The sequence below is a fragment of the Maniola jurtina genome, chromosome 4 (assembly GCF_905333055.1).
Source record: "Maniola jurtina chromosome 4, ilManJurt1.1, whole genome shotgun sequence".
Taxonomy (NCBI): domain Eukaryota; kingdom Metazoa; phylum Arthropoda; class Insecta; order Lepidoptera; family Nymphalidae; genus Maniola; species Maniola jurtina.
Genome location: NC_060032.1, coordinates 15,676,497 through 15,704,479, shown reverse-complemented (window position 1 = coordinate 15,704,479; position 27,983 = coordinate 15,676,497). Strand labels below are relative to the sequence as shown.

The 27,983-nt window shown below is 39.5% G+C and overlaps 1 protein-coding gene across 1 annotated transcript; it reads left to right on the top strand.

Annotated features, from left to right (window-relative positions):
- The first annotated feature begins 92 nt into the window (after positions 1-92).
- Positions 93-26,993, top strand: LOC123864878 (nuclear pore complex protein Nup205). The gene is made up of 32 exons (XM_045905604.1): positions 93-262; positions 900-1,060; positions 1,607-1,727; positions 2,111-2,288; positions 3,062-3,262; positions 3,506-3,587; positions 4,164-4,267; positions 4,698-4,983; positions 5,531-5,667; positions 5,816-5,998; positions 6,391-6,582; positions 6,936-7,053; positions 7,368-7,482; positions 7,965-8,134; positions 8,257-8,460; positions 9,220-9,438; positions 10,060-10,195; positions 10,668-10,854; positions 11,460-11,637; positions 12,183-12,295; positions 16,288-16,432; positions 16,620-16,766; positions 17,680-17,815; positions 18,134-18,246; positions 18,491-19,300; positions 19,737-19,960; positions 20,402-20,539; positions 21,086-21,317; positions 22,974-23,178; positions 23,778-23,987; positions 25,128-25,246; positions 25,664-26,993. Exons 1-32 carry the CDS (start codon positions 247-249, stop codon positions 25,742-25,744), a joined length of 5,661 nt encoding a protein of 1,886 aa, XP_045761560.1. The 5' UTR covers positions 93-246; the 3' UTR covers positions 25,745-26,993.
- Positions 26,994-27,983: the final 990 nt, after the last annotated feature.

The following is a 27,983-nucleotide window of genomic DNA, read 5'->3' as shown; positions in this document are numbered from 1 at the left end:
TCTTGTGTTACAATTGACTATCTGCAAATGGCAACACTGATAGACAATGTTTTGAATATAGATTTTCAACAGCGCTACCAACCTACCAACTTTCCGTTTTCGGGAAATCAAAAATGTGTCAAAGTCGGCGTTCAAAATACTTTGATAATTTTATTCATTTTATTGTTTGAAATCGTATTTTGCACCGTAAAGTGGGACCGATAGTTTTAAGGAAATAATTTTTTAGCTGATTTTGTTTTATTAACAATGGATATTAACGAAGGTAAGCTACTATTTAAAGTGATTCAGATACCTAACCTAGCACTTTGGCGGCTACATCTATTTCTTCAAATAATACTAGGCTAGATGACTTGAATTTGTTAGTAAATCAAAAAGCGCCATGAAAAATACGTTTAAATACTATAAGAATATAATATAAGCAAAAAAGTGAAGAAAATCTTGCTACCTAAGTTTTATGGTTGACTATTATTTAGATGGCCTGGTGTTTCGGATATACAATCAAATCAGCCTGTAGATGAGATTTCAACTATCCTTAAACTAACTAAAACGAACCCTTTCAAATATTATACTTAATATATGTCCCGTCTGATGCAGCTGCACACCATAAAATAAAACAAAATTGAATTCAATTAAGCTAGCATGCAGTTTGTTTTATGAGTTATGTGTTTAAGCAGTTGAATATAACTTGTTTAAATATAACAATGAAGGAAAACATTTTGAGGAAACCTGCATGTCTGAGAGTTCTCACCTATCTGCACTTGGTCTGTGTGGTGGACTGTGGCCTAACCATTCTCATTTGCCAGTGCCAAGCCTATACTTAGTATAGTTGGCACTGGATTGAGACGATAGCTCATGAGATGATGATGGATAGCAGGAATTATGTGTAAACATATTTGCAGGGACAACAACAGAAGACCTATGGACTCCTTACAGGGAGCTAGCAGCAGTAGTAGAGAGCTACCTCACAAACGAGAGCAGCGGAGCACCATATGCCGTTCACACATTTGAATCAGTATTGAGAAGACACAAACAAACTTTTTTGTCACTTTTGAAGAATCCTGTAAGGTTTTATGATATAAAAAATATAGGATAAGTTATGATATTTTTCCTAACAATTATAATTATCTGGGTATCTTTGAAACAAGAATGATTAGGTCTCTTCTAGACAAGCATATCCCATTTTTCACACTTCTCATTGATTGTGAATAAAAAAATTGATAGTGAAATGAAATCTACATATAATATAGAAAGATTAGACCTGACTCATAAATGCAATCAATCAAACAGTAACCACAATATGAGCAATGAATATGTAACTTAACAATATATAATATAGGGTAAATAAGGCCTTCAAAATTCTTAGTGTTGAAAACCATGCTCTGCTAAAACTCCTGTGGGAACTCTGACTTACTGGGATAAAAAGTCTCAGTGTCAGGGATGTAGACCAAATCTCTTTGCCAAAAATTGGTTTAGCTTATCAAAAACGCCTATTAAAGCTATTGGTTTAGCTTATTAAAAGCTTATGGGTGAAAAGGTTATCAAAACATATTAGGGATATTATGGACACACTTCACATTTATCATATTAATGTATGTCTTTGTTAAAGGCAAAGAATCCAGCAAGCAGGGAAGAAATAAAAAGAGGTATAACTGAAGGCGTAAACCTGCCCAGTGTGGGACGGACGGTCCTGTCCAAAGAACTAGTAGATGAGGCTATCATTATATCAGGTATGTATAAAATATAAATTCTAACCTGGATTACCAAAAGTTAGAGGAATCAGGTTAATTCTTGCTTATCCAGTTTCTAGGTATAGGTACTTGAATATAATATAATATAACATAATATCTATTAAGCTTTAATCATGAATACTTTCTATCTTTGTTGTACCTATTCTATTCCTTTTACAACCTCTCGCACTGCCAAGGGTCACTGGTAGAGATCTCTTATAGAGATAAGTGCTTCTTTGTCCACTTCTTTCTTTTTCTCTTTATTTTTACAACTTTCTGGTACAAATGAAATGAAATGAAGTAAGTAAATAGGTTACAAAGGTCATAACCTCTTATTTTGTAAGAGGAAGGTTTATACATATTATAGTTTTGACTTTTCCCAGATATGTACAATGCAAATGAATTTGCCTGCCTGGAGTTACTACATACAGCTCAAAGACAGAGTTCGCGGCGACCCGGCCTGGCGCGGGGCTTGATTGCTGTGTTCTTGTACTACGATGGCAGAAGAGCCCTAGTGCAAGCCCTACGAGAGCTTATTATGGCCAGAGATGGTGTATCATGGTAAGTTCAAAGAAAGAAAGAAAAAGGTTTATTTTGTAAATTTTCCATACATCACATCTTATACCTAAAGGGTGGTTATCCCAACGCTTCCTCCACTTAAGCATTAAAGCCAAAATGCCTGAAGCACAAGTATCCTCAGTTTATTGCACCCTCAGGTTTTGATCATAACCTCTTTCATTCCATTCAAATCACTTTGAACCTCAAGTTGATGTGAGTGTAACATCATCAATAGTTTTATCTCCAGGTCAACATCATCATCATTTTTATCAACCGATAGATGTCAGCTGCTGGACATAGGTCTTGTGTAGGGACTTCCACACCATAGTCTTGCAACACTTGAATCCCACGGCTTCCTGCAACTTGTATGACGCTGAAATTTTAGCAAGAGGTCGCAATTCTAGTATCTTGGGACCCCAGTGTATACCCAAGGTGTAACATCATCATCGTTTTATATCAAGGTCAATATCATCATCATCATCATTATCAACTGATACACGTCCGTAGTTCACTGCTGGACATAGGTCTTGTATAGGAACATCTACAAGCCACGTCTTGCGCCGCTTGAATCCAGCGGCTCCCTGCGATACTGCGCTTTCCGGTGCAAGGTTGCCATTCTAGTATCTTTGGACCACAACATCTATAGTTTCTTCGAAATATGTGCCCTGCCCATTGCCACTTCAGTTTCACAATCCGTTTAGCTATTAGCCAGGTTAATATGGTCATAAGAATAATTTTATCTCCAGGTCAAGTTACCCATATCATTTCATCCCCAGGTCAATAAACGCTCGCGAGGAAGTAGTGTCATACGTATCTCGTTACGTAGGACAGTTGATATCAGATGGATTGCTGGGGGGAGTGTTAGACGCGTTGCGGCGCTGCGACCTGGACACGGAGCTCGACCTTCTGCGACGAAATAGGGCTCTGCCGCCTAGGAAGTACCACGTCAAACTCGTCAGCACTATACAGAACACGAGGTATGTGAAGTGGTGTCATACGTATCTGGCTATGTACACTAGGACAGTTGATAATGGTGATAAGTAAGCCTACATAAGCTTAGAACTAAAGCTGCGAGGCTTCCAAATATGCCCTGCTCTGAGAGGAGCCCATAACAATCTCAGCAAGTATCCTTTTTATTATCACCGTTTCAAAATATTACTTAAAACTTATTACAACTATTTTGTTTTTGCTATAATCTTACAGAATTTTTAATTTTGCAGAAAACTTCTCGCAGGAGTTGTGTTCGCGGCTTCAGCTCAGCGTGGTTTGGAAAGGGACACGCTGCTCAGGCTTTTATCTGAAGTATGTCCAATTCATATCCATGCGAATCCAATCCATCCAGTGTGAAAGTGTGGGTCCATCTGTTTGCTAGCTTTTTATGGCCCGCTTGTTTTACTGATTTTGACAGGTACAGAGATAATTTGTGTCCTGGGGATGGACATAGGCTACTTTTTACCCCGGAAAATCAGAGTTCCCATAAAATTTGTAGAAGCCTAAATCCATGTTCCAGCTATTTGTTAAACAGGTACCCGGATATGAATATAAGCTACTTTTTATCCCGGAAAGATTTCTCTAGGATCTATAAAAACCTTCATCTACATGGACAAAGATCTGTAAATATAAGTACTTATATAAATGAGCATCTAGATGCTAACCACGAATTCTGTATCCGGGAGGAACTTCTTTCATTTTCTGGGATAAAAAGTAGCCTATTATACCATCTCTGCACTGAATTACGTCAAAATCGGTTAAGCTGATGGGTCAGGAAAAGGTAACAGACACATCATGTTTGTCACACTTGCTTTTATAACATTGGTATATATACAGATTTTAATGAATTTTTTTTCCTAAATTATTTCTAATGTATTTCATTTGCAGCAAATGACGTCACCTTCCAAAGGGCCGACCGGTGCTCTGGATGAGATATCATTGGCTTTACAAATGGCTTTATTGTATGCCTTGGATCTATCTGTTTTACACAGGTAAGGGGAGTTTTTTGAACAATGCCTATTATTTTCTTATCTTCCTTCTGACTTTTTTTTTTAAAATTTAATTAGATAGTCAGCCCTTGATTGCAACCTCACCTGGTTTTCCATTTCATGATAAAATGTAATCAGTTCTACTCCTTTTTAAATGTTCTACTTAATGATTGATGGGTTTGAAAAGTGTATGCATTTAACAATCATATTCAAAAACAACAATCACAAACACCTAAAGTTCTAAAACTTATCTTAAGATAAGGTTCTTAAGAAACTTACTTTAAAGTCTCCTCCTTTGTGAAGGGGAAGAGCTTTATATAACGTTATAAATCTACTTTCATTATTATTTCTGTAACAACTTTTTACGCTTTAACCCCCAGATAAAAGAAAAAGATGAAAAGCATGTTAATTATTTCCCCATTAATCATTTTAGGAGAGAAGACGGTGAAGAACTAGCCAAAAAGCTACCCCTAATTCTGGATCCAGACTTAATATCAGTATTACTAGACCAGCTCTCACCACCCTCCCAGCCCAACCCAAGTCAGAACCAGGAAGATAACAAGAACAGTTCTGGGCTTAGAGCTTTGTGTCAGTTGTCGTTGGGCTTGGCCCTAGCGGCCTTGAAGAGGGCGCCAGTGTCGCTGTTGAGGAGAACTGAGCCAAAGACTGAGCTTCTGGATCAAGATGAGATGTTGGTGGATGCGGCGATTGATGGAGGGGTACGTAACGCACATACACGCACGCTCGCATACACACACGTACGTATACACGCAAGCACCCACACATATACGCACAACATAGGGAAATGCATACATGCGTTCACGCAACCAAATACCCAAACAGTCACGTCCACACAACAAATATTCATGCACGCACAGTTCAGCACGTGTGCTTAACAACACAATATGTACTATAAGTTCACTCCACATAAAAAATCTGTGGTTCGATTCAGTAAAACCTGCACCTATTATTATTACAATCACAATTGTTGTTATTGACTAAATTTATGCTATTCTTGCTGTAACAATGCATTGTAGCCAATAGTTAGCGAGCGTCAACCAGTCAGAGGTGATTGCGATCGTGACAAGTAGCTGTCATTCTCTCGTAATCGAGAACATAATGTATCTGATGAATGAGATAATCGTATTCTTTCATACTACACAGGTAACCCAGTCAGGCCAGGAACATAACAAAAATAGTTCTGGGTTGAGGACACTATATCAGATGTGTGAACAAAATAATTACAATGACAGGTTTTTGTTTCAGGTGTTTGAATATCTAGATGAGGCCATTCTGTCCACTGATCTGGTAGCTTCGGAAGAATACTACCAGAGGCGCATACATTCCCTGATAACGGACTTTATTGTTCTCATGCATTCCAAACTCATGGAGATGAGGGTCAAGTAAGTAGAATTTATTTTTAGTTCCAAAGTTTTTTTAAATCTATTTAGTGCATATTTACACATCATTTGGAAATAGCCAAGTGCTATTTACCGTTTACGTTTTTTAAAAACGTGTTATTTTTTTTTTTAAATAATTTTGTTAATTCAGGGCTGAGGAAGCGGCCCGAGCAGCGCAAATGTACATGGCCGAAGGACTGACGGCGCCGGGTGGGGCCACGAGGTCTCGACTTGAAGCGTTGCTGCGTTGCGTGGAGCGCTTGTACGCGCGGGACCCGTTAAACTTGCGTCGCGACTACTGGTTGGCGTGTGACACATCTTCACACAACTACAGGTCTGTATAACACTGAAATACACACAACTTAATTTATTTAGTTTTTCAAATTTTCTGACAGAAATGGTCAGCTAAAATTTCAGATTTTTCTGACAGAAAAAATCTGGCCTGAGAAGATGGCGGGAATAGGTGGATGAGAAAGACGGAGTACCGCGTGTGGTGGCGCGCTCTTTGGAACGCGAATGATCAGCAGTGGAGGCAAAAAGGCTGATTTATTGATTAGTAAAGAGTACAGACATGTCAGCCTATCGTGGACTGCGGAGCGTCTCTCATGTAACCCTCTCTAGAAACCACCTGATACTTCAGGATCTTTAATATTAGCCTTAACTAATCCATATGCATTACTATCGTATATGTTACATGTTTGGAATTGTATGTTTTCTGTGACCCAGGGCTGGCGGCAGGGCAGCCACGCTGTACAAGTTCGTGCGTCTGTCGGGCGAGGTGGTGGTGGCAGCCCTATTGCCCGCATACTTGCGCGCTCTCGCAGCGCTCGCCGTTCCCAAGCACACGTGGGCGTTACTAGCACGCAGGGACGCGCTGTCCGCGCACCATCTGCTCACGGCACTGTCATTGTACCACCGGTAAGTACCAGCTTGTATAGTACAAATCACACTAATATTATAAAGGTGAAAGTGTGTGTATGTATTTGTGTATGTTTGTTACTGTTTCACGCAAAAACTGCTGGACGGATTCGGCTGAAATTTAGAATGTAGGTAGTAGGTAGATTATACCAAGGATTATACAGGCCTAAAAGTTGTGTTAACTTTACTCGTACTTACTTTATGTTCAGAACATATTATTGCCTGCTTGTGTTTTTAAAATAAATAAATAAAAAAATTGGAATTTTTATTTAATTCCCCAATTCAGACCCATCATGGTCATGCATTACGAATTGTATATTTGGACATTGTACACATACAATTGATTGTTACAGAAATCTCCGAGCCGACCCAGCGCCTTTTTCCGATCACCTCCACTCGTCATCTCTAGGAGCCTCTGCGATAGTGACTCCGGCGGCAAGACCCGGTCGGTTGCTGGTTAGACAAGAAGAGGTGAGTATTAGAAAAACGACGAAAAAATGCGAAATTAGGAATAGTGCGATGCAGGGGCCGATTCATATTATTTATTATTTGGGTGACCTGAAATTTATCAGTATAACATTTATTAATATAAGAGTAAATTTAAATGCTCTTAAATTAAAGCATTCATTTTCGACTATTCTATTCCAACGAATCACTAAATCTAAATCCACATAGACAAAGTCATGGGGAAGACTGAAAATTATTATTTTGACATTCAGCAAATCCATACGAAAGGACAAGAAGATTAAAGAAATGGGTCAGTTACAACCTTCGTTCGTTTTCAGGTAGAAGCGATGATAGCAGCTTTAAAACTGATAGCGGCCGTGGCTCACACAGACGAAGCGGCCTGCATAAGTATATGCGAAAACCTGCAGTGGGATGCAGTTAATTGCATGTTTGGTATGTATGAACTGTCTCAGAATGTATTAAAAAATCCAATACAGTAAACCAATGTTTCAAAACTAAGATTTGTTCTTGTGTAACTTTAAAACTACACATTTTTAGGGTTTCATACCCGAAGGTTGCCAACGGAACCCTAATTCTCTGCTGTCCGTTCGTCCGTCTCTGTCAGTGGGCTGTATCTCGTGAACCGTAATAGATAGAGAGTTCGAATTTTCACAAAATGTGTATTTTTATTGCAGCTATGACAAAAAATAATAAAAATGGCCAACATGAAAATTATAAAGTGTTATTTTTTGTACGATGGGATGGGACCGGATTTATAGTACCCAGTACGCAGTAAATAATTTCTAGAGTGTTCACAAAAATTTATTGAGTTTGATTGGTTAATTTTTTAATTAATTAATAATTCGAGAAGAGAACCAAATTACGTTTGATTGGGGCGCGCCTCTAATGAACTCCTTTTACCTTTTCGTTTCAAGGTCTAATTTGCTGCCACGTACCATTACAACTGAAAGCTGAGTTGTGTTTGACGCTCGCGGCGTTGGGCGGTACACCGGGCACGGCGGGGCGTGTTTGGGCCGCACTGGAGGCCGCACAGTTGGTTTCCGTATCAAAGGATAAAAGGGCACTCAATGTTGAGTTGCAGGAGGTAAGTCAGTTTTTTGCATGTTTAACAATGATTTGAAAAACTTACTTTTCTTTTTCTTACTAACGTTGATTTTGAGCGATAGAAAGGGATAGGGATGCCTAAAAAAATTGTTTTTCATCCAGGTGGAATGTCGCGTAGAAGAGTACCCGCTATCCCGCGCATTCCTCACATTACTAGACTCGTTATGCGCCGCGGCGCCGCTTCCGCGCACCCTGGGCGCTGGTACAAGACCACCCGGTCTGGATCCTTATGTGGACCACGCGCTCAATCGTCTCGCGCTACCGGCCCCGCATAGACCTTACTCCAGACCTCATGAGAAGTGGCAGGTATGTACATAATACATTTTGTTGACTAGGAGTAATAGAAATTGAAAGATTTGTCTGCCTGTCTGTCTGCCTACCTGTCTGTCTATCTGTCTGTCTGTCGTCTGTCTGCCTGCTAGCTGTTCACGGCCCATCTGTTTAATCGATTTGGTGGAAATTTGGCACAGAAATTGCTTACATCCCGGGGAAGGAATAGGCTACTATTTATCCCGGAATATCTCGAAAAATGAGTCAACGAAATCTTTTAATTAAAAATCTAAATCGACGCCGACGAAGTCTCGGGCATCATCTAGTCACACTTCACACTAATATTATGAATGCGAAAGTTTGTGTGTATGTATGACTGTATGTGTGTGTGTATGTTTGTTACTCTTTCACGCAAGAACTACTGGACAGATTTGGCTGAAAAAAATGGAAATAGATTATACCCTGGATTAACACATGGCTACTTTTTATCCCGGAAAATCAAAGAGCTCCCACGGGATTTAAAAAAACATATATTCATGCAAACGAAGTCCCGGGCATCATTCAGTATTTAATAATTTATTATTAGAGCCTCGATAGCTCAACGGTTGAGGAGCGGACTGAATTCCGAAAGGTCGGCGGTTCAAACCCCACCCGTTGCACTATTGTCGTACCCACTCCTGGCACAAGCTTTACGCTTAATTGGAGGGGAAAGGGGAGTATTAGTCATGATTAGCATGGCTAATATTCTTTATAAAAAAAAGTAAAAGTAAAAAGTAAATTTCAAATTGTTCTCAGGTGTTATCAATCAGTTTCCGCCTGTTCGCGCGTTGGCTCGACCAGTACGAGCCGTCATCGGCCGACTTCCCACCGTCGAACCGAGAGCCGGACGTGAACCCGCCGCCAGGGTTCCGTCTGTTACTGCAGCTGCACACCAAGTCGGAGTTCCTGCGGCTGGTGCTCACCACCTTGGACGAGGCCCATGAGCTGATGGACCGCCAGACTGCGCCTGAACACGTGAGTGATTACCCTTGTTTTATTTATTTTTCTGTCTGCACAACAATTCTGTGATACAACATCGTTACAGTCTTGCGATGTAGTGGTTCTCAGATTGCCTGTGGACGCTACAGTTGTAGTCAGGTATTCCTTTTATTATCACCACTTCACAAAATTACTTAACTTATTAGAACTATCAAAGCCGTTAAGCAACTCATTCCGAAGCTTTCTTATCATTTAAATAACCCATACTTCCATATCCATACTTAATATTATAAATGCGAAACTGTGTCTGTCTGTCTGTCTGCTACCTTTTCACGGCCCAACGGTTTAACCGATTTTGACGTTTGGTACAGAGTTAGCTTATATCCCGGGGATGGACATAGGCTACTTTTTATCCCGGAAAATCAAAGAGTTCCCACGGGATCCCTAAATAGCCATCCGCTTAACTGATTTGCATGAAATTTGAAACCGAGGTAGCTTGCGTCCCTGCAATTCACATAGGCAACTTTTTATACCGGAAAATCAAACAGTTCCCATGGGATCTTTAAAAGCCGAAATCCACGCTGACGAAGTCGCGAATATCTTCTAGTCATTTATATTATAGTATCTCTAACGATACGCATAAACCCTTTGGCACAGGTATTCGTTCAATCAACGCTCATAAGTTCGCTGAGTATCCTGGAGCGAGCCCTGGCGCTGGAGCGGCCCCTCAACGCGGCCGCGGCGGAGGCGGGCCGGGGCGTGCTGGTCGTTGGACTGTCTAAGCTTATTTTGGGTATGTATGTATGTCACAGCGAAATGGCATAAACTTCCGGGAGATGTTAAAACGACAATCAATTTTGGACTTGCCTTTACACAGGTTCAAAAAAATCTATTAAAACTATGCTCCTGAGAAAAGCATATTATACAATCGAAGATTATTTAAATGATAAAAAAGCGTGGATTTTACCTGCAGCTCGCTCCAGCAATGCGCGGGAGCTCGATTGCTTTTATACATGGCATAATATTACATATCAAATCTTTGAAAAGAGCGGCCGCCGAGTTTCTTGCTGGTTCTTCTCGGTAGGAAAGGCATTCCGAACCAGTAGTAGATGCTTTTGCCGATTCAAAAGAACTTTTAAAAGTCTAATTGAATAAAAATATTTTGAATTTGAATTTGACAACTCAACCCAAAAGGCCGTGCTAATCATTCCCTCTCACTCGCACGTACGCACACGCAAAAATGAATTTCAAATATTTTCATACAGCTCCGGAAGGGCCTGACAATACCGATCGTCTAGTGACATGCTGCAAAGTCCTGGAGCACGGCGCGGTGTTGCCAGAGGCAGCCGCGAAGGCCGTCGCGCTGTTGTGCCGGGCCCTACAATCTCCCTCTTGTGCTCGACACTTGCTCGCGTCGGTGCTACATCGCCATGAACTCTCCGTAGAGATCCGGTGAGTATATATTTAGTACCAAAATTCTAGTTCCACGCAGAAAAAGTCCACTTTGGAATGCTTAGCTATCAAACTGAATTCTTTCAAAATTACTATTGGAGATATAAACAAGATAAAGTTGAAAACTAAAACCTGACTGCGATCGTTTTAATAAACGCTGAAATATTATAGTAAAACTTTTGTTGCTTGGTATACATTTATATTTATGATCTCAAATTTTTTCACTCTTTCATTTGACATCTCACTCGATACAATAGCAAAAATTTTTTTGGAGACCCCCACTTTTTTGATGTAACATCATTTAGGTCAATTTTTTTCGTATAAAATATAGCCTATGTCACCCGGACTTTTACGACGAATCAATTGACACCTCATTCATCAAAATCGGCCCAGTAGTTTAGGCGCTACAGTGGATTACACAGAATCTGGATACAAACATACATACATACATTGCTAAAATCATAACCCTTCCTTTTGGCTTTGCCGCAGTCGGGTAATAAAAAAAGAAACTTGTCATAATTTTAAATCATGGACACCAAGTTGATATTGAGCGAATTCTTTCTTTTATATCTGAATACTGATTGCCATGTGTTTTGGATTGTCAGGCACGGATTTGTGGAGTGCCTGGAAGCGGAAGAGTGGGCAGCGGGGGAAGTGTGCCCGGGCGGCGCGGAGCACGCGCGCGCGGCCAAGGAGGGGGTTGTTTTGCTCCTTCTGCAGCTTCTGCCCACCGCGCCTCACAGCCTCGCGCACTTTCTACTGGGATATAACCTCCACGATGATGTGAGTCCATAGTCAACTAAGATTTTATGAAGTAAAACTTCTTTAGGCGTGACTTGAGAGGAACTCGGAACTGTTCCGGCCGCCAAACAGAATGGCTGTTGTCAAGCTGCCATCTTCTTTTGCCACCTTCTCGCACATTTTTAGTCAGATACTACTTGCACGGTGACATGAGCACAATCCTGTTTTTACCCGATTACACCAGAAGGAGGTAATGTTTATTCGATGGCTTATCTGTTGTAAGTAATCTTTAATGTAATACTATCCTTTTCTTCAGGGAGAAGGCTGAATTTTTGCTTTACACACTTTGGTTGGAAAATACGCTCCGGAAATAGTAGCCGATGTGCGCCCATCCACTGTAGAAGTTTTATTTGGCACATTTTTAAGCAAGTGTGCAAGTAGAAATAAAAGGAACACAAAAAAAATACCTGTTACATGACAATCTAAAAAGAATAAGGTTAAAGACACTGATAGCCATGTCGAAGGATTGCCAGCAATACATTAAAAAAAATGTTTAGCAAATGTAATAAATGAATGCATCTTTGCAGATATCCAAGAGTGTACTCCAAGAAGCCGGCAGCGCGGGCGCGCCTCGAACGTGCTTTCACTCCATACTGGACATACTCGAAGCTTACATTGCACCCAGCGGGAACACACAAAAGTAAATGAAAATGTTTTCATATTGTATTTTGGTTTTCAATAAGTATTTTTTCTCCCCCTTTGCTCGGGAATTGGTTTATTATTCAAAAAAACGAGACAACAAAGCTCTTTTCAGTAGCAACAAAATGACACAACAGCAATTTCCAACATGACATACTAGAAATTGCTGAACAGTTTTAACACTTGTAATGACACTTTCATAAATTAGGTTTTTTAGGATCAACCGTGCCCGTGCTCAGTAGTGACTGAGCATGGGTCTCTTCTCAGAAGGAGAAGGGGTTGGCCATATAGTCCTCCTCTCTGACCAAGTGCGAATTGATAAAGTATTTTTATTTTAACTGATAATTTTCTCTCTTGTACACTCTTTTGTCTCACTCATTCATATTATGGGAACAATACGCGCTGCTCAGCAAATCGGCTACGTTTCTAGTTGCTTTCGCTCGTTAGTTTCACTTTTCACCATTTGAGACCCCATATAAAACTATCCGTTAATAGCTTTGCTTCAAACTTTTGGAGTGTAATAATAAACGGTGACATTAGGCATGAAATTTTGGTATTAAATATTTATTATATCACCAGACGGTAATCATAGAAGATCCGAGAAAACGAAAAGCAGTAGTTCAGTGTCAAAGATGCCAACAGTATGGACATACAAAAAACTACTGCATGAAACCTTACCGCTGTGTTAAATGTGCAGGAGCTCACAAAACCTCAACATGCACAAAAACTGATCGCAATACACCAGCCATGTGCGCTCTATGCCTGGGTCCTCATCCAGCTAACTACAAAGGGTGTGAGGTGTACAAAGAAATCCTCAACAGGAAAACCAAAAAACAATACCCTAAAAAACAAGGGCAAGACCACCAAACATTCAAAGACAGTGATAAAATATCTCATCCAATTAATTTAAATTCCGTCAGTAGCAGACCACCAGCCAATCGAAACCCAAAAGAAAAGAAAACATATGCTGAAGCTACCAACTCAAAGCCACAAGAGTCAGATACAGAATCAAATGCATATAAAACATTAGAACACATGTTTATCAAGCAATCTGAAAAAATTGATTTTCTCCTACAACAAATGAGTACCTTGCTTCAACTCATAACAACGTTAATTTCAAAGGCACCAAAATAGGTTTAAAAATAGGTACTTGGAACATTAATGGATTATCTCCCAACAAAGATGAAGTAGAAATACTACTTCATATGCACAAACTTGATATTTTCCTCATATCAGAAACTCATTTTGTTAGTAACAGTCTGATAAAGATAAAAGGGTATAATATCTATCACACTAATCACCCAGATGGAACTGCACATGGAGGAACTGCGGTCATCATAAAAGCAACAATAGAGCACTATGAACTACCCCAATACAGCACTGAACAAATCCAAGCAACTTCAGTATCTATTTCGGACAAAAATGGCCCTTTTAATATCTCAGCTGTTTACTGTCCACCAAAACACAGGATATCTGAGGAACAATTTTCAAAGTTCTTTGGTAGCCTTGGTAACCGCTTTGTTGTTGGTGGTGACTGGAATTCCAAGCATCTCCATTGGGGCTCCAGGCTAATAACCACTCGAGGAAGGGAACTAAAGAAGAGTGTGGATAAAAACGTCCTTACTACTATTGCAACACCAGAACCCACGCACTGGCCTACAGACCCAAATAGACTGCCTGATGTTCTAGACTTCTTCATTTATAAGGGATTGTCTCGACTCTTCTTCACAATCAGTTCAACCTTAGATGGTTCCTCAAATCATATCCCAGTGATACTGACCATGAGTGCCCAAGTAACAAACAGTATGAAAAGGCTACAACTTTATAACAAAAGAACTGACTGGGAGGCGTTTCGTGGTATAGTAAATGATGAGCTTCAACTACAAATAGCGCTTAAATCTGAGGAAGACATTGATAATGCTACTACTAAGTTTATGACTACTGTTCAGTCAGCTTGTTGGAAGTGTACACCAGAAATATCCAATTCTTTACCGAGACATAAATCAGTTCCATCCGAAATTAAACTTCAAATAATGGAAAAAAGAAGACTACGAAGAGTATGGCACATTAGTAGACACCCAGAAGACAAAACAGTACTTAACAAAGCAATTAAGGACCTTAAAGACGCTATAGCTAAATCAAAGGATACTCTAACAGAATCATATCTGGAATCGTTGACAGCAACAAGTGTTACTAATTACTCCCTTTATCGTGCGTGTAAAAACTTAAATAAGCCTACAGACCCCAAGCCACCACTTAGATTGGAGGGCAACACATGGGCCAGAAGCCAGCAACAAAAAGCTGATGCTTTTGGAAACCACTTGGCCCAAATATTCACACCAAATGAAACTGATCCAGACAGTGACGAGACAGATATAGAAGACGTCCTTGGTCAGCCTTTCCAGTTGGATCTGCCCATCACGCCAACCAACCCAAATGAGATTATTAACATAATAAAACGTATGGATGGCAAGAAAGCGCCTGGTTTTGATCTAATTGATAAAAGAGTCCTATCGGAACTACCGCGAAAAGGTATTATGTTCCTCACCATTTTATTTAATGGCATCATTCGTGTTGGTTATTTCCCAGCTCTGTGGAAGGTCTCGCAAATTATAATGATAGCAAAGCCTGGTAAACCCGTTCAAGAAATAACCTCATACAGACCAATCAGTTTATTACCGGTGATGTCAAAAATTTGTGAAAAAGTTGTGTTGCAAAGGCTTATGAAAGAACTCTGCTCAAGATGTATCATCCCAGACCATCAATTTGGCTTCCGGCAGCATCATGGAACTGTTGAGCAAGTACATAGGGTATGCAGAACAATAAGAGATGCACTGGAACACAAAGAATACTGCTCTTCTGCTTTCCTCGATGTGCAGCAAGCATTTGATAAAGTGTGGCATACAGGACTACTATTCAAAATTAAATCGCTACTACCTCATACATTCTTCGGTCTATTGAAATCCTACCTGACTGATAGAATATTTCAAGTCAAAGAAGGTGAATACACTTCACCGTTTCACCCAATCACAGCTGGCGTGCCACAAGGCTCAGTGCTAGGTCCTGTGCTTTACACAATCTATACAAGTGACCTACCTCAAATTGACGATGTCACTGTGGCTACATTTGCGGATGATACAGCTGTTCTTGCTCGCAGTAAATCTCCTGAAGAAGCTTCAGCTATTCTGCAACGTGGACTAAATGAGATCGACAAATGGCTGTCAAAATGGAGGATAAAAACGAGCGCTTCAAAATCAGTCCATATAACATTTACTCTTCGTCGAGGAAACTGTCCTCCGGTCTCGCTGCGTAACAATCAGCTACCACAAAGCGACAACGTTAGGTACCTGGGAATGCACTTAGATAGAAGGCTAACCTGGAAGAAACATGTCCAAATAAAGAGGGATGAGATCTATCATAGATATAGAGGACTGTACTGGATGCTCTCAAGGAACTCCAGACTCTCTCTAGACAACAAGTTACTGATATACAAAGCAATAATAAAGCCAATATGGTCATATGGCATACAACTTTGGGGATCAGCATGCAACTCCAATATTCAAATTATACAAAGAGCTCAAAATTACATTTTGAAACAACTGTCCAACGCGCCATGGTTCCTACAAATATCGGAAATTCATGAGCACTTAAACATTAACACAGTAAAGGAAGAAATTCTAACTTATAGTTGCAACTACAAAACAAGGCTTACTAACCACCCAAATCGCCTGGCAGTGCAGCTGACAATGCCACAGGCAATCCGTCGACTAAAGAGAAAGCATATACTAGACATTTAGCTGAGACTTATGGAGTTTTCCCGCTGGGGAAGTTTTCTCCTAATGAACGCCAACTTCCTCCAACCAATCTGCTCATAGTCCACCGACTGATCGCATGATAAGGCAACCCCTCAAAAAAAAAAAAAAAAAAAAATATTTATTAAACTTTGTAAGGAAACCTCTCAAATTCTAATTCTTGTACATTTCTAACCGACAGGGAAGCAACTACCTTAATAGAGAGTTGTTATCGCCTTCTGTACTGGATATGCGCTCGGCCCGCCACTTCGCCGCCCGCACTACGTTTCCTGAGAGCAAGGGACTACTTCCTCGCTAGACACGTCAAAGCCACCGTTAATCTCGAGGTAAGTTGTAGTACTATTAGGAATATTCCGATACAAGTAAATACCTACGAGTAAGTGCTCGATACTTTAGTTTCGATGCCGAGAACTTTTAGCATCGAATCAATCTTGCGATACTTACTCGGTATCGAAACGATAGTACTTGGTATCCAATCGCGGTGGTAAGTTGAAAAGTGTCCATTGTCTTCAGACCGCAACTCCGGCGACGATATCGTCTCGCTCGTGGGCGATCCGCGCGTGCGCGTGCGAAGCGGGCGCGGCGGGCGCGGGCCGACACCACGCGGCGCTGCAAGCGCTGCTGACCGCTTTAACGCATTCCCCGCAACGGAACGCACAGGTATAGTGTCTTTGAACTAAAACTCCGCCATGCCTTGGACTAACTCAGATCTTTTTTTAAAATGCCGCCAAACAGAACAGCTGTTTTGAGGCCGTTATATTTAACTCAACGTTAGTTTTTCCTACTAAATTTTATCTATTCCGTAAACAGAATTTACTTTGACTTACCGTCACTGAAGTTCTAACAGGGCGTAAGACATTTTTGGCGGGTTTTAGTATCTCAAAAGCTTTCATTCGACCAATCAGAATCATAACCGATGGCTCCGCTAAGTACCAACTAGCGGCTCTGGATGCCGTTGACCGTCGAGTTAGAAGACTTATAGGCGAAGACTCTCCTTTGTTGGCGAAACTTCAACGTCTCGATCACCGCCGTAAGGTCGCCGGCTTATCGGTGTTTTATAGGATATATTTCGGAGAGTGTGCACAGGAACTTTTCGATCTTGTCCCCCCCTTCACCATTTTACCACCGAATCGCAAGACGTCGGGCGAGTTTCCATCCTTATGTCGTTGACATTCCATCTACACGCACGAAACGTTTTGCGTCTTCATTCCTCATACGCATGGCTAAGGTTTGGAATACTCTTCCGCGATCTGTGTTTCCTACCAATTACAATCCGCGTATCTTTAAAACAAGAGTGAATAGGCTCCTTCTAGGTAAACGCGTCCCATCTTAGACCACATCATCACTTTCCATCAGGTGTGATTGTGGTCAAGCGCTTACCTATAGTGAATAAAAAAAAACGTAGATTATTTCGTCAATAACTTATACATCATATCATCACAAAAATATTATACATCAAGGGTTGCTAACAAATATTTTATTACTCTCCTATAGACTTTTTGACTTACGCACAGTTAGAACTGCACTGACCTTATGTTTCTTGTTTTTACACGCTTTCATAAATGTCGCATAGGTATGGGAATGGTGCGTGATCCGTCGTTCGCTGGAGTCTTTGCCAGTGACCGTGGAAGCGGTCCCCGAGCCTCGCTGGGAGCTGTTCCACGCGCACCAACTACGACAGGCTATTGCGGATTGCGACCTTCCTACAGGTAAATAAAACTCTTACATCTTAATACTAATATTATAAATGCAAAAGTGTGTGGGTCTGTCAAACTCGAAGTACTTAAAGTATTCAAAAGCAAGCAAAATAACTACTTTGTACACTTTTTGAATGTCAATTATTTATTGTTGAATTTGTGTAATAATGTAATGAAGATATAAGTCTAATAGCGTTTTACAGTCCATCCATTTAATTAATTTAGACGTTTGGTACAGATATTTAATTGAATTCAAAATGTTTTTACTCAATTAAACTTTTACAAGTATAATTGAATAGCATATGTATAATAAATGATTTTTTTGCGCAGGTCTCGGCGGCAAGCGTATCAGTGTTTCGCGCGTCAATGCTCTACTGACGCGCGAACTCGCGTCGCTGCGCGCTTCTACTCAGAGGGAACTCGTCGTTGTAGAAATACAAAAAGTATGTTATAGAAATAGCTAAAAGTTGGTTAAAAGCTTTTTATTAAATATCAGCTGATGCCCGCGACTTCTACCGCGTGGATTTATATTTTTAAAAATCCTGTGGGAACCTTTTGACTTTCCGGGATAAAAGCAGTCTATGTCACTCTCCAGAACTTTAATCTTTCGGAGCAAAGCCGGGGCAGATCAGCTGATTCAAAATAATTCTCGTTTACATAATGTTTGTGATATGTTATTTTTCCTAGGTCCTGGACTACGTAACGGAAGTGAACAAACAACGAAACCTCGCAGCCACACTGTCCCACTACTACGACTCGTGGCGACAACTCACAGAAATACTATTCTGCGTTGCGCCCCAAGACTTGCTCAACGTCGAATCCCGAAAGAATCTCATTCTAAATATACTCCAAGACCTTCTAAACAAAATACCCCCAGCTGAAGTTCTACCACAAATCGGGAATCTAGCTTCTGGAACTGTTTTACTATTACTAGTCAATCTCCGACATTGCTACATACTCCAAAAACGAGAATCTTCATTAAAATCAGCTGATTTCGAAACCAGCTTTTTTGGTCCTTCGAACCAGATAATGCAAACGAAATCCCTAACTTTGAAATTCATATTACACAAAATTTTAAGTTGGATTTTGGTGTCTGGTGTTTCGACTCCGAAAATTCGGGTTAATTTATACGGGGCATTGTTAAACTTTTTGAATATTGTGAATTTGAAGCAAAGCCCAGCGGATCCGGAAGAAGAAGGGAATACGACTTATGTTAGTCGATTGGATAGTTCGAAAGCGAGGCCGAGTCGAGAAGAATCGAATTTAAAATCGATGGCAATCGATGTTATAAACGGTTTTGGGGATAACTTGTGCTCGATTGTATGCAGCGATTGTATTGGAGGGGGGCACGATGTTTGTCGTATGGTTGCGTTATCGTGTCTTGATACGTTGATCGAAATAAATCCGTGCACTGATTGGATGAATACATTGACCAATCAGGGGTATTTGAGGAGTTTAATTGACAGCCTGCTGCAAGATGACGAAGGATTGCGAGAAGTGAGTACATCTTATTGCTAAAAACATTAATATATCACGGTTTACTTTTCATATGTGTATGATTAGATCTTGTACCATAAAAAACTTAACTTTGGAGTCACCATTCCAAAGCCAAATTCGTCGAAATTCTGTCTTAGATACACTTGAATTTCCCCTAAGATGAATTATAATTTGGGAAAACATTGCGCACTGTACATATATAATTTAACTTCACTGAATTTTCACCCTAAAATATGCGTGGTATTGACAATAATTTTAGAAACTACATGCTCTTCTGTAGATACTTTCTTTTTAGAGCTGTACATTCTTCAAATATTCATAATTTTACTTAGATTTCAAATAAAATTAAATTTCTAAGCTTTACAACAATATTGAAATTTTCATTGCTCTTACTTTAATTTCAAATTAAACCAACTCAAAACGCCGTTTTATACAGGCACTCGAACCGAACCCAAAATCGCTCCGAGTATTATACGTCTACGAATCAAAAATGGCTTTGCTAATCAAAATAGCGGGAACCCGCCTGGGAGCTGAAACGATATTGGCCCAAGGTGCTTTGTCATGTTTGGCCAACATGCGCGTATTGGACTGTCACCCCGATATACACACGGGGTATGGGAACCACCAAGACACGGAATTTGTCCCTTCTGTGGCCAATAGGTAAGTCCAATAATTTGTGGTGACAAGTGCTATAAGTTTGCTTTAATTTCTTAAGATCAAGTGTTGAATATAATTTCTAATTGAATCACTTTTTTACCAACCAACACGTTTTATACTCTATTTTTTATTTAAATAGAATATACCACACTGCTAAGTCCCACAGTGACGGAACCAGGCGGAAAACAACATTGGCCCGCAATCAATGTGGCTACAAATCTATCATGGAATTAATGAGACAGTAGTAGGGTATGGTTTCGAAAAGATCTTAGATCACAGTTAAAGTAAAAATGCAAACGCGTTTTTTAACAAGTGATTCATTTGTCCTAAACATTTTTGAAACATTTTTAGTCCTTTAAACTGGATATGAACCATCACAAAAAATTACATTTCATACAATTATTACATCTAGAAACTCTTGAAATTATATCACATTTGGTGCAGGTTTCGAGACATATTGGTCCCAGCGTTGGCACTCTGCGACGCGTTGCTGACCACGCTGGGCGCAGAGAACCACAGCTGCGTCCTGCACGTCACACACTTTCTGCTCAGCCATCTCGAGTGCGTCGATATGGTGCTAAGGTAAGTCGCACTTTAACTTTTTATTTCAACTATATATTTTCATGGTTAATTCACCAGAAGTCATAGTTTCAGTACCCATACCTGTTTTTTGAACATATCTTATATTGAAGAGATAATCGCTTGTTGTAACTTAGTTTTTCCACCCCCATATTGTGTTACCAAGTTAATAGCAGACCAAGGGGAACCACGGGTTTGAATAAAAAAAAGGTGTAAATTATGTGTTCAATTTTCAATTATGAAAAGTTCAAAGGGGTCTCTATACATTCTCGGGCGATTAGGCACATCTTGTATTCCGATTTTGCCGGGTGAGATTTGAATTCAGTTTGTTTCTCCTTCGAGCAGATTTTGGCTAGCTTATTCTATGTAGAAACAGCGTTATGCCCATAATATGATAGTAACAGTCTTTTGCTATGTTTATAAATATAAATAATAATTATTAATATACTAAATACCTAAATAAAAAACTTTATGCTCACACGTTCATATTTATCTCGATTTATTGACCCGAATATGTATGGAAATACCCAAACTTTTCTTTGTCTCCAGAGCGGCCCACCCGAACTCGCCGCAAGGATTACTAATAGAACTAGAAGCGTTAACATCAGTGATAGCTCGCACGTCGAACCGGGAGGTGTTCGGTTCAGTCGCGGCTGACACTGCGCTGCAGCACAGCGCTGCGGGCGTGCAGAGGGTCCAGTATCTGATGCTGGCTCTGTTGCCGCGCTTCCAGCAACCGCCGCCTGAGTCGCCGGACTATGACGCAAGGATTTACTACAAAGTGAGTCATATACTAGTACAGCTGGACCCGCTCGGCTTCGCGCGAGTGGTTTTGAAAATCAGTTAGATTTCCAAAAATCCTAAAACACGGACGCTTTTAGGTCGAAAGTTCAAAGTACCATTGAGATTATTCTGTTGTATCGTTGCGACACACGTGGTGTAGAGGGTTATTTAAAACAAAGTTGTAAGACAAAATTACTAGTATATCTACTAGTGAACACGCGCCGGTCGCGTCGCGTTGATACTTCTACAAGTGTTGTCATGGTCGCGTCATCGGCTGCCCAAAAGGCACTCTATTATAGCAGGAAACAGTTAAAAATTATTTTGCTATAATCCGCCAACAGGATAAATCTGTATGGTCAAACATGCAGTTACAAGCTAAGCACCGCTTACCTTCCCAACCAAGCAATAAAGCCAAGTTCCCAAGCAAGCACTGCCACCACCATTCACATGCAACACCACACAAGACTTTTCCACTACTCTCGACGCACGTTTCGCCCCGACACCGGAGCATCCTCAGGAGATTTTGACTTTACAATGCTGTATTGTCAAGTGACGTTCTAATCAAATGCGCGGTATTATATACTGTTATTTAGTCCCACAACTGTTGCCCCGCCCATTACCCCCCTCACCCCCTGTACTACCCCCGCCCCCCTCCAGTCTACCCCTTTCAAACAAACGAAGCAACGGTGAATTTGAAACATTAACTTGTTCATTGAGTAATTTAAATTGATTATTATTATTACGTTTTATTATTTCTAATTGTTCGAACATGCTCAATCGAAGACCTTTATCGCAAGTGTGTAGGATTTTATATGAATGGTCGGATGATAATTTGTGTCCACTATCTAGGAGATGTTTAGCAAAATGTGATTTTTGGGTTGGTTGTTCCTAACCGCGGCTAAATGTTCTTTGTAACGTGTTTCAAATTTACGACCCGTTTGACCGATATATGTGGCTTTGCAGTCTGAGCATTCGAGTTTATAAATGCCGGATTTTTGTTTGTTGTTTAATTTATCTTTACCGTTGCAAATATTTTTAAGTGTATTATTAGTCCTAAATGCAACATGTATATCATGTGCTTTAAGTGTCTTAGCTATACGCTCGGACACTGTTCCAAAATAGGTTAGACTGGATTTGTATTTGTTTATTTTATCTGATGGCGATGAATATAAATCCTTTTTGATCCGTCGTAGTTGTTGTTTTTTTATTATATTATTAACAATATTAATGTTGTACCCATTTGCCTGAGCCATGTGGTAAATAATTTTTAATTCTTTTAAATAGTTTTCTTTCTCAAGTGGGATAGACAGCAACCTATGAACATAACTATGGAATGCTGCGAGTTTATGTTGCCAAGGGTGACAGGATGAAGCGGGTATGGTTGTGTCAGTGTATGTGGGTTTCCGGAAAATTCCAAATTGGTGTTTATTGTTAAACCAGCATCTATTATATCCAGCACTCTATTATGCTAATTTATGTCATATTGGCAATACCAATAATTTGGCGGCCCATATTATAGTACCTATTGCCATTCTCTGTTGTATCGTTGTGAGTTGTGTTGTGTAGAAAGTCATTTTGACACAAAGTGGCGAGACAAAATTACTGATTTATCTAATAACTTAGTCTGAGCTTTAAGATCAGAAGTTTGTCACAGATCGTATGGAACCTACTAATGTTCGCACGTAACACGCTCGAGGAAGCGGGCGCGTCGGGCGCGGCGGGGTCTGAAGGGATAAGACGCGCCGGTCGCGTCGCGTTGGTACTTCTGCAAGTGCTGCTGCGACGGTCGCACACTCACGCCAAGCTGCTGGATACAGTGCATCATCAGCTGCCCAAAGTGCACTCCATGACGCTCAGCGGTAAGTTTTGAATTTAAAAAAATATGTTATAAATAAATTAAAATTATAAACAAAAATATCTTTATTATTATTTGAAATAAAGTTCAAAAGAATGTTAGTGCTATAAATAAATCAAAATAATTATAAACAAAAATAACTACTATCATTTGAAAAAAAGTTCAATTTTTACTGGCTAGTTGTGGAGTCATGGAATTGTATAACGATGTCTTATGTGAACTTAAACTTTTTGGTTTTCCTGTGATTTAATTTAAACTTTATTTCTCAGTAGTTAAGATTAATTTTTCATAGCCAAAAATTAACATGTCGCTGATGCGACCTTGAAGTTTTTACGCATCGCAAAATCGCCTAAAGCACCTAAAGTCAACATATACTATAAATGTTTTTTGGAGTTATGTTCGTTTTAAGCAAACCTGGATGCTTGACGGTTCTCCATAATATTCTCGAAGGTGTGTGAATTCTGCCAATCCTCACTTCGCTCGTGTGATGAAAAAACGCTTCGAGACCATAGCCAAAACCTCCTAATTCTGAGAGGATATCCGTAATCAGTAGTGAGCCAGCGATAGGTTGAACATGATGATGTTGATATAAAATTTAAACAGATATGAAAAAGCTTTTGGGTGAGGACGTAACACCCGCGTCTCCAGTAGAGGCGCGCGCGAGCGTGGTCCACACCCTCCGCGCTCGAGCGCGCGCTCGGCGCCTCGAGCTGGAGTGTTGCGAGCAAGCCGCGCACGCTGCCCTGCATCTACTGTGGGCGCATACTAGGCTGTACCTGCGCGCCGCAATACCTGTTAGCAACGGGGACACGGGTAAGTTGGCTGTTGTGAGTGATTTAAATTATGAGTCTATGAAAAAGGACCTCGGATGGATTCGGAACTAGTCGGGCTTACATCCACTAAATACGCAAGTATAGCCGTAACAACTAATACTTATATGACGTACTAACTGATGCCCGCGACTTCGCTTAGATTTAAGTTTTAAAAATCCCATGAGAACTCGTTAATTTTTCGGGATAAAAAGTAGCCTATGTCACTTTCCAGGTCTTTATATTATACCCATGCAAAAAATCACATCGATCTGTTGCTTGTTGTTGTTGATTGAAGAACAAACAAACAAAAACACCAAAACAACTTTCATATTTATAATATGGGTAGTGATAAACTGGTACAGAGGCGAGAGTCGACTTCTCCGGGAGATCTTCGGAAGAGGCGAATCAATCAATCATTATTACAATCGCAATCGTTGTGATTGGCTGAATTTATGGTATTCTTTTTGCAACAATGCATTTTTTGTAAGCAATAGTAAGCGAGCATTAACCGATCAGAGATGATTGCGATCGTGTCATTCTAGCTGTCATTCTACCGCAATCGAGCCGCTGTGCTCAGTAGTGGCAAGTTATGAGTGTGTTAGAATTTAAGCGACAATATTCACAATATCTATGTTATACGATACGATAGGACTGTTATAACTCCCATCGGCGGTGTTCCCACTAGAGTACAACATGGGGTTATTCAAGGGGCGGACCTATAAATTCCTGAAAGGCCGGCAACGCATCGGCTGTACCTCTGGTGCTGCAAATGTTCATGCGTGGCGGTAATCAGGTCACCCGCCTGCTCGTTTGCTCGTTATTAAAAAAAAAACCGATTGTAAAAGCCCTTAAAAAATAAATAATGATTAAAAAAAATCAAGTTTTCCAACAAAACTTCCGAGTATTTCTTTAAAAAAAAAAGAATACCCGGCTGAGTTTGTTGTGGGCTCTTCTCAGACTTGGGCGCGTTTGGAACCCTCGTAGCTTTAGTTTTGAGTATACGTAATTAATTATCACCACTATATCGTACTCTCAGATTCTGACCATCATAAGGAGTAGGTACAATAGTACCTACTTTGAATAAATTATTTCGACTTTGACTTTGAACAATAATTAAATCGCATTGTTTTTTGCCACGTAGCGATATCAAAGTCGGCGGCCATCCACGGCGCGGCGGGCGACGAGCCGACGGAACTCCGCAAGGAACTACTATCCGTGTTCAACGAAAGATTCGTTGACGAACTCTTAGACACTGCTAAGGTACGTAGGACTCTACTTAAGACTACAAAAAAATTTGATTTATTATGTCTTAAAATAAATTAACCTTTTAAGGCCGATGATTTTTGTCACAGACTACGGTCTATTTGGGCTGCTAATTGCAAACACCAGTCTCAGTTTTTATGTAGTGCTTTGGTGTAAAATGTTCACTTTTCATTAAGTCGTAGTAATTTAAAAAAAAATCTTTATGAAGTCAAACAGCACTAAACCCTACTACTACCCGCGAATTGCCGATAGGTTAGTAAAATTGTTTTTCTGTCTGTGTATTTATCTTAAAAATTTGCACACTATTAATTTAGTAGAAAGTTAGGGCCCTAATTATAAACTTTCATCTTTCTTGTACCAACTTTCTGGCAAATAAATTATATTATCTTATCTTATCTTTGATTATTGTTCTAGAACCAGCCGCCCGTCCAGCGCGGCTTCCTCGAGGTACTTGTAAAGGACATCAAGCTTATGATCCAGTTCTCGCCGCTCTAGCGTTTAGTTAACTATCAATATCGTGTACAGTACTACCACTTTTATAAGTCGCATTGGCAATTTCGCATTGGCATTCGTTTGCACAGCAAAACCGCAACCAAACGTCAACTAAAAGCGATTGTATGCCAAGGAAATACCGACCTTATTGCTTGACGTTAAGATTTTAAACACAAGAACAACAGAGACTCGTTGGCATCTCGTTCATAATAGGGATGATGACTACTAGCCAAATCAGTGACTTTTTATCAAACGTCAAAACGCTCGCTTGGGAAGGGAGCTTATATGGAATTCACATGAGACGTCATAAACATTTGACGTAATTTGACGTACTTTTTTAGTTAAATCGATAATAATTTATAATGGTTAGCAAACTTAAAACTAACAGCGGATGTGGGTTTCACGAGGGAAGACCCTCTTTTTAATAATTCCTAAGAAATAATTTATTTTTGACGTAGGCATCATCCCAATTTGTGCATATAAAGCATAACACGTTGGCAACAGCCAATAGCGGACTGACGCGCGCTATGATTGGCTGAGATATTTTCGCGCCATTCAAAAATAATATTTCTGCGCAGGTACATCGGCGTAATTTATAAAAGCGTTAGTACTAAAGTCTGTCTTATAAAAGCTGAGAGTGAATTTTTAGAAATCGTAACACTGGAAAATATCACCTTGTGATATTAGATTTATTTATGTTTTTTTTTTTTAATTTATTTGAATGGACAATCAACAGGTAGCGATAAAATAAATTACACAAAAATAATGAAATATATATTTTTTATTCAATAAAATTCTGCAGAATTTATGTTTAATTGTTACACTTACCTGATTTATAAATATAACAATTTGAAATGATTTATTTGTAATAATAATTAATTAATTAATTAATATAAATCTATGACAGAATACCATAAAATTGTAATATAGTGAATACAATAAATTGTAGCATCACTAAAATTACTCTGTAAACCTATTTTAATGAAAAGAAACTGTTATTTATGGATAAATAATCTAGCCTTAAAAAATTAGAAAACGTAGAATTAATGCATACATGGTAAAGTACAATCAACATATGAAAAAGAAAGGTATCAAATACGTTTATTCCTAGATAAATGCGGGGATACATGACTAATTTTTTTTAAAGCCAGGATTTTTCACTCAGCTTTTACTAGACAGGCATTATTAATGTAACTGTTAAATCCACTTTTTTATAAGTTTTTAAATTAAAAAATATTTTTTTAAGTGAAAAGTTGTTTTGCTTTACCCAATCATAACCATAGGCTGTCTTTTTTATTGTAATACAAGCAGATGCCCGCGACTTCCGCGTGGATTTAGGTTTTTAAAAATCCTTGGAAATTTTGATTTTGCGTGATAAAAATTACTTTTTATCACTCTCCAGCTACGTGATTCGCTAACTCAGTGTCTAACGCCGAATGATAGCCACCGAGGTTGTTTCGTTCTACATTGCTGATTTATTGGGTGATATTAAAATATTTTTTCTTACAAACCTTCAATGGATTAAAAAATTAGTTAGCGAATCACCCTGCAGGTCACCCATATAAAATCCGGGTTTACCCATGCAAAAATTTAATATTTAATAGAGAAACTTTTCGGATGATGATCGCCAAACTTAGTTTCGAAGAAGGCACGCGATGATGACGATACCCATGCAAAAAATCACGTCGATGTTTTGCTGCATTGTGACGTGATTGAAAGACAAACCAATGAACAAACACTTTCGCATTTATAATAATATGGGTATTAGACACTCATGCCTAATAAAAAGTACCTAATGATGAGCTCTAGAGCGCGCTTGCCTTGAAGGTTATTACCGGAATGAGCCGGAAGAGCAATACACGTTAGCGGTTCGTAGGTATTAGAAATAGAGCAAAGAGAAGATATTTTTTCACATTTACTCCTGTTGTAAGGGCTGATATTGCAATCACCAAATCAACTTTCATTGATGGATAACACCAATACAAAAAAATCCGGCCAAGTGCGAGTTGGACTCGCGCACCGAGGGTTCCGTATTAAGAAGTAAATCGGTAAGAATCGCTTTTGTTAGCGAACTGAAAAACTAACTTTGTTTGTAGGGGTTTATTGTTAATATAAAAAAAAAACTATGTTAGAGCGTTGGTTTTATTTTACAAACATAAAGTTTTATTGACCATAATATAGGTAATTGTTTCAGATTTTTTGATTGATAAACTTCGGAGATAACGAAAGGAACGGTATTTTT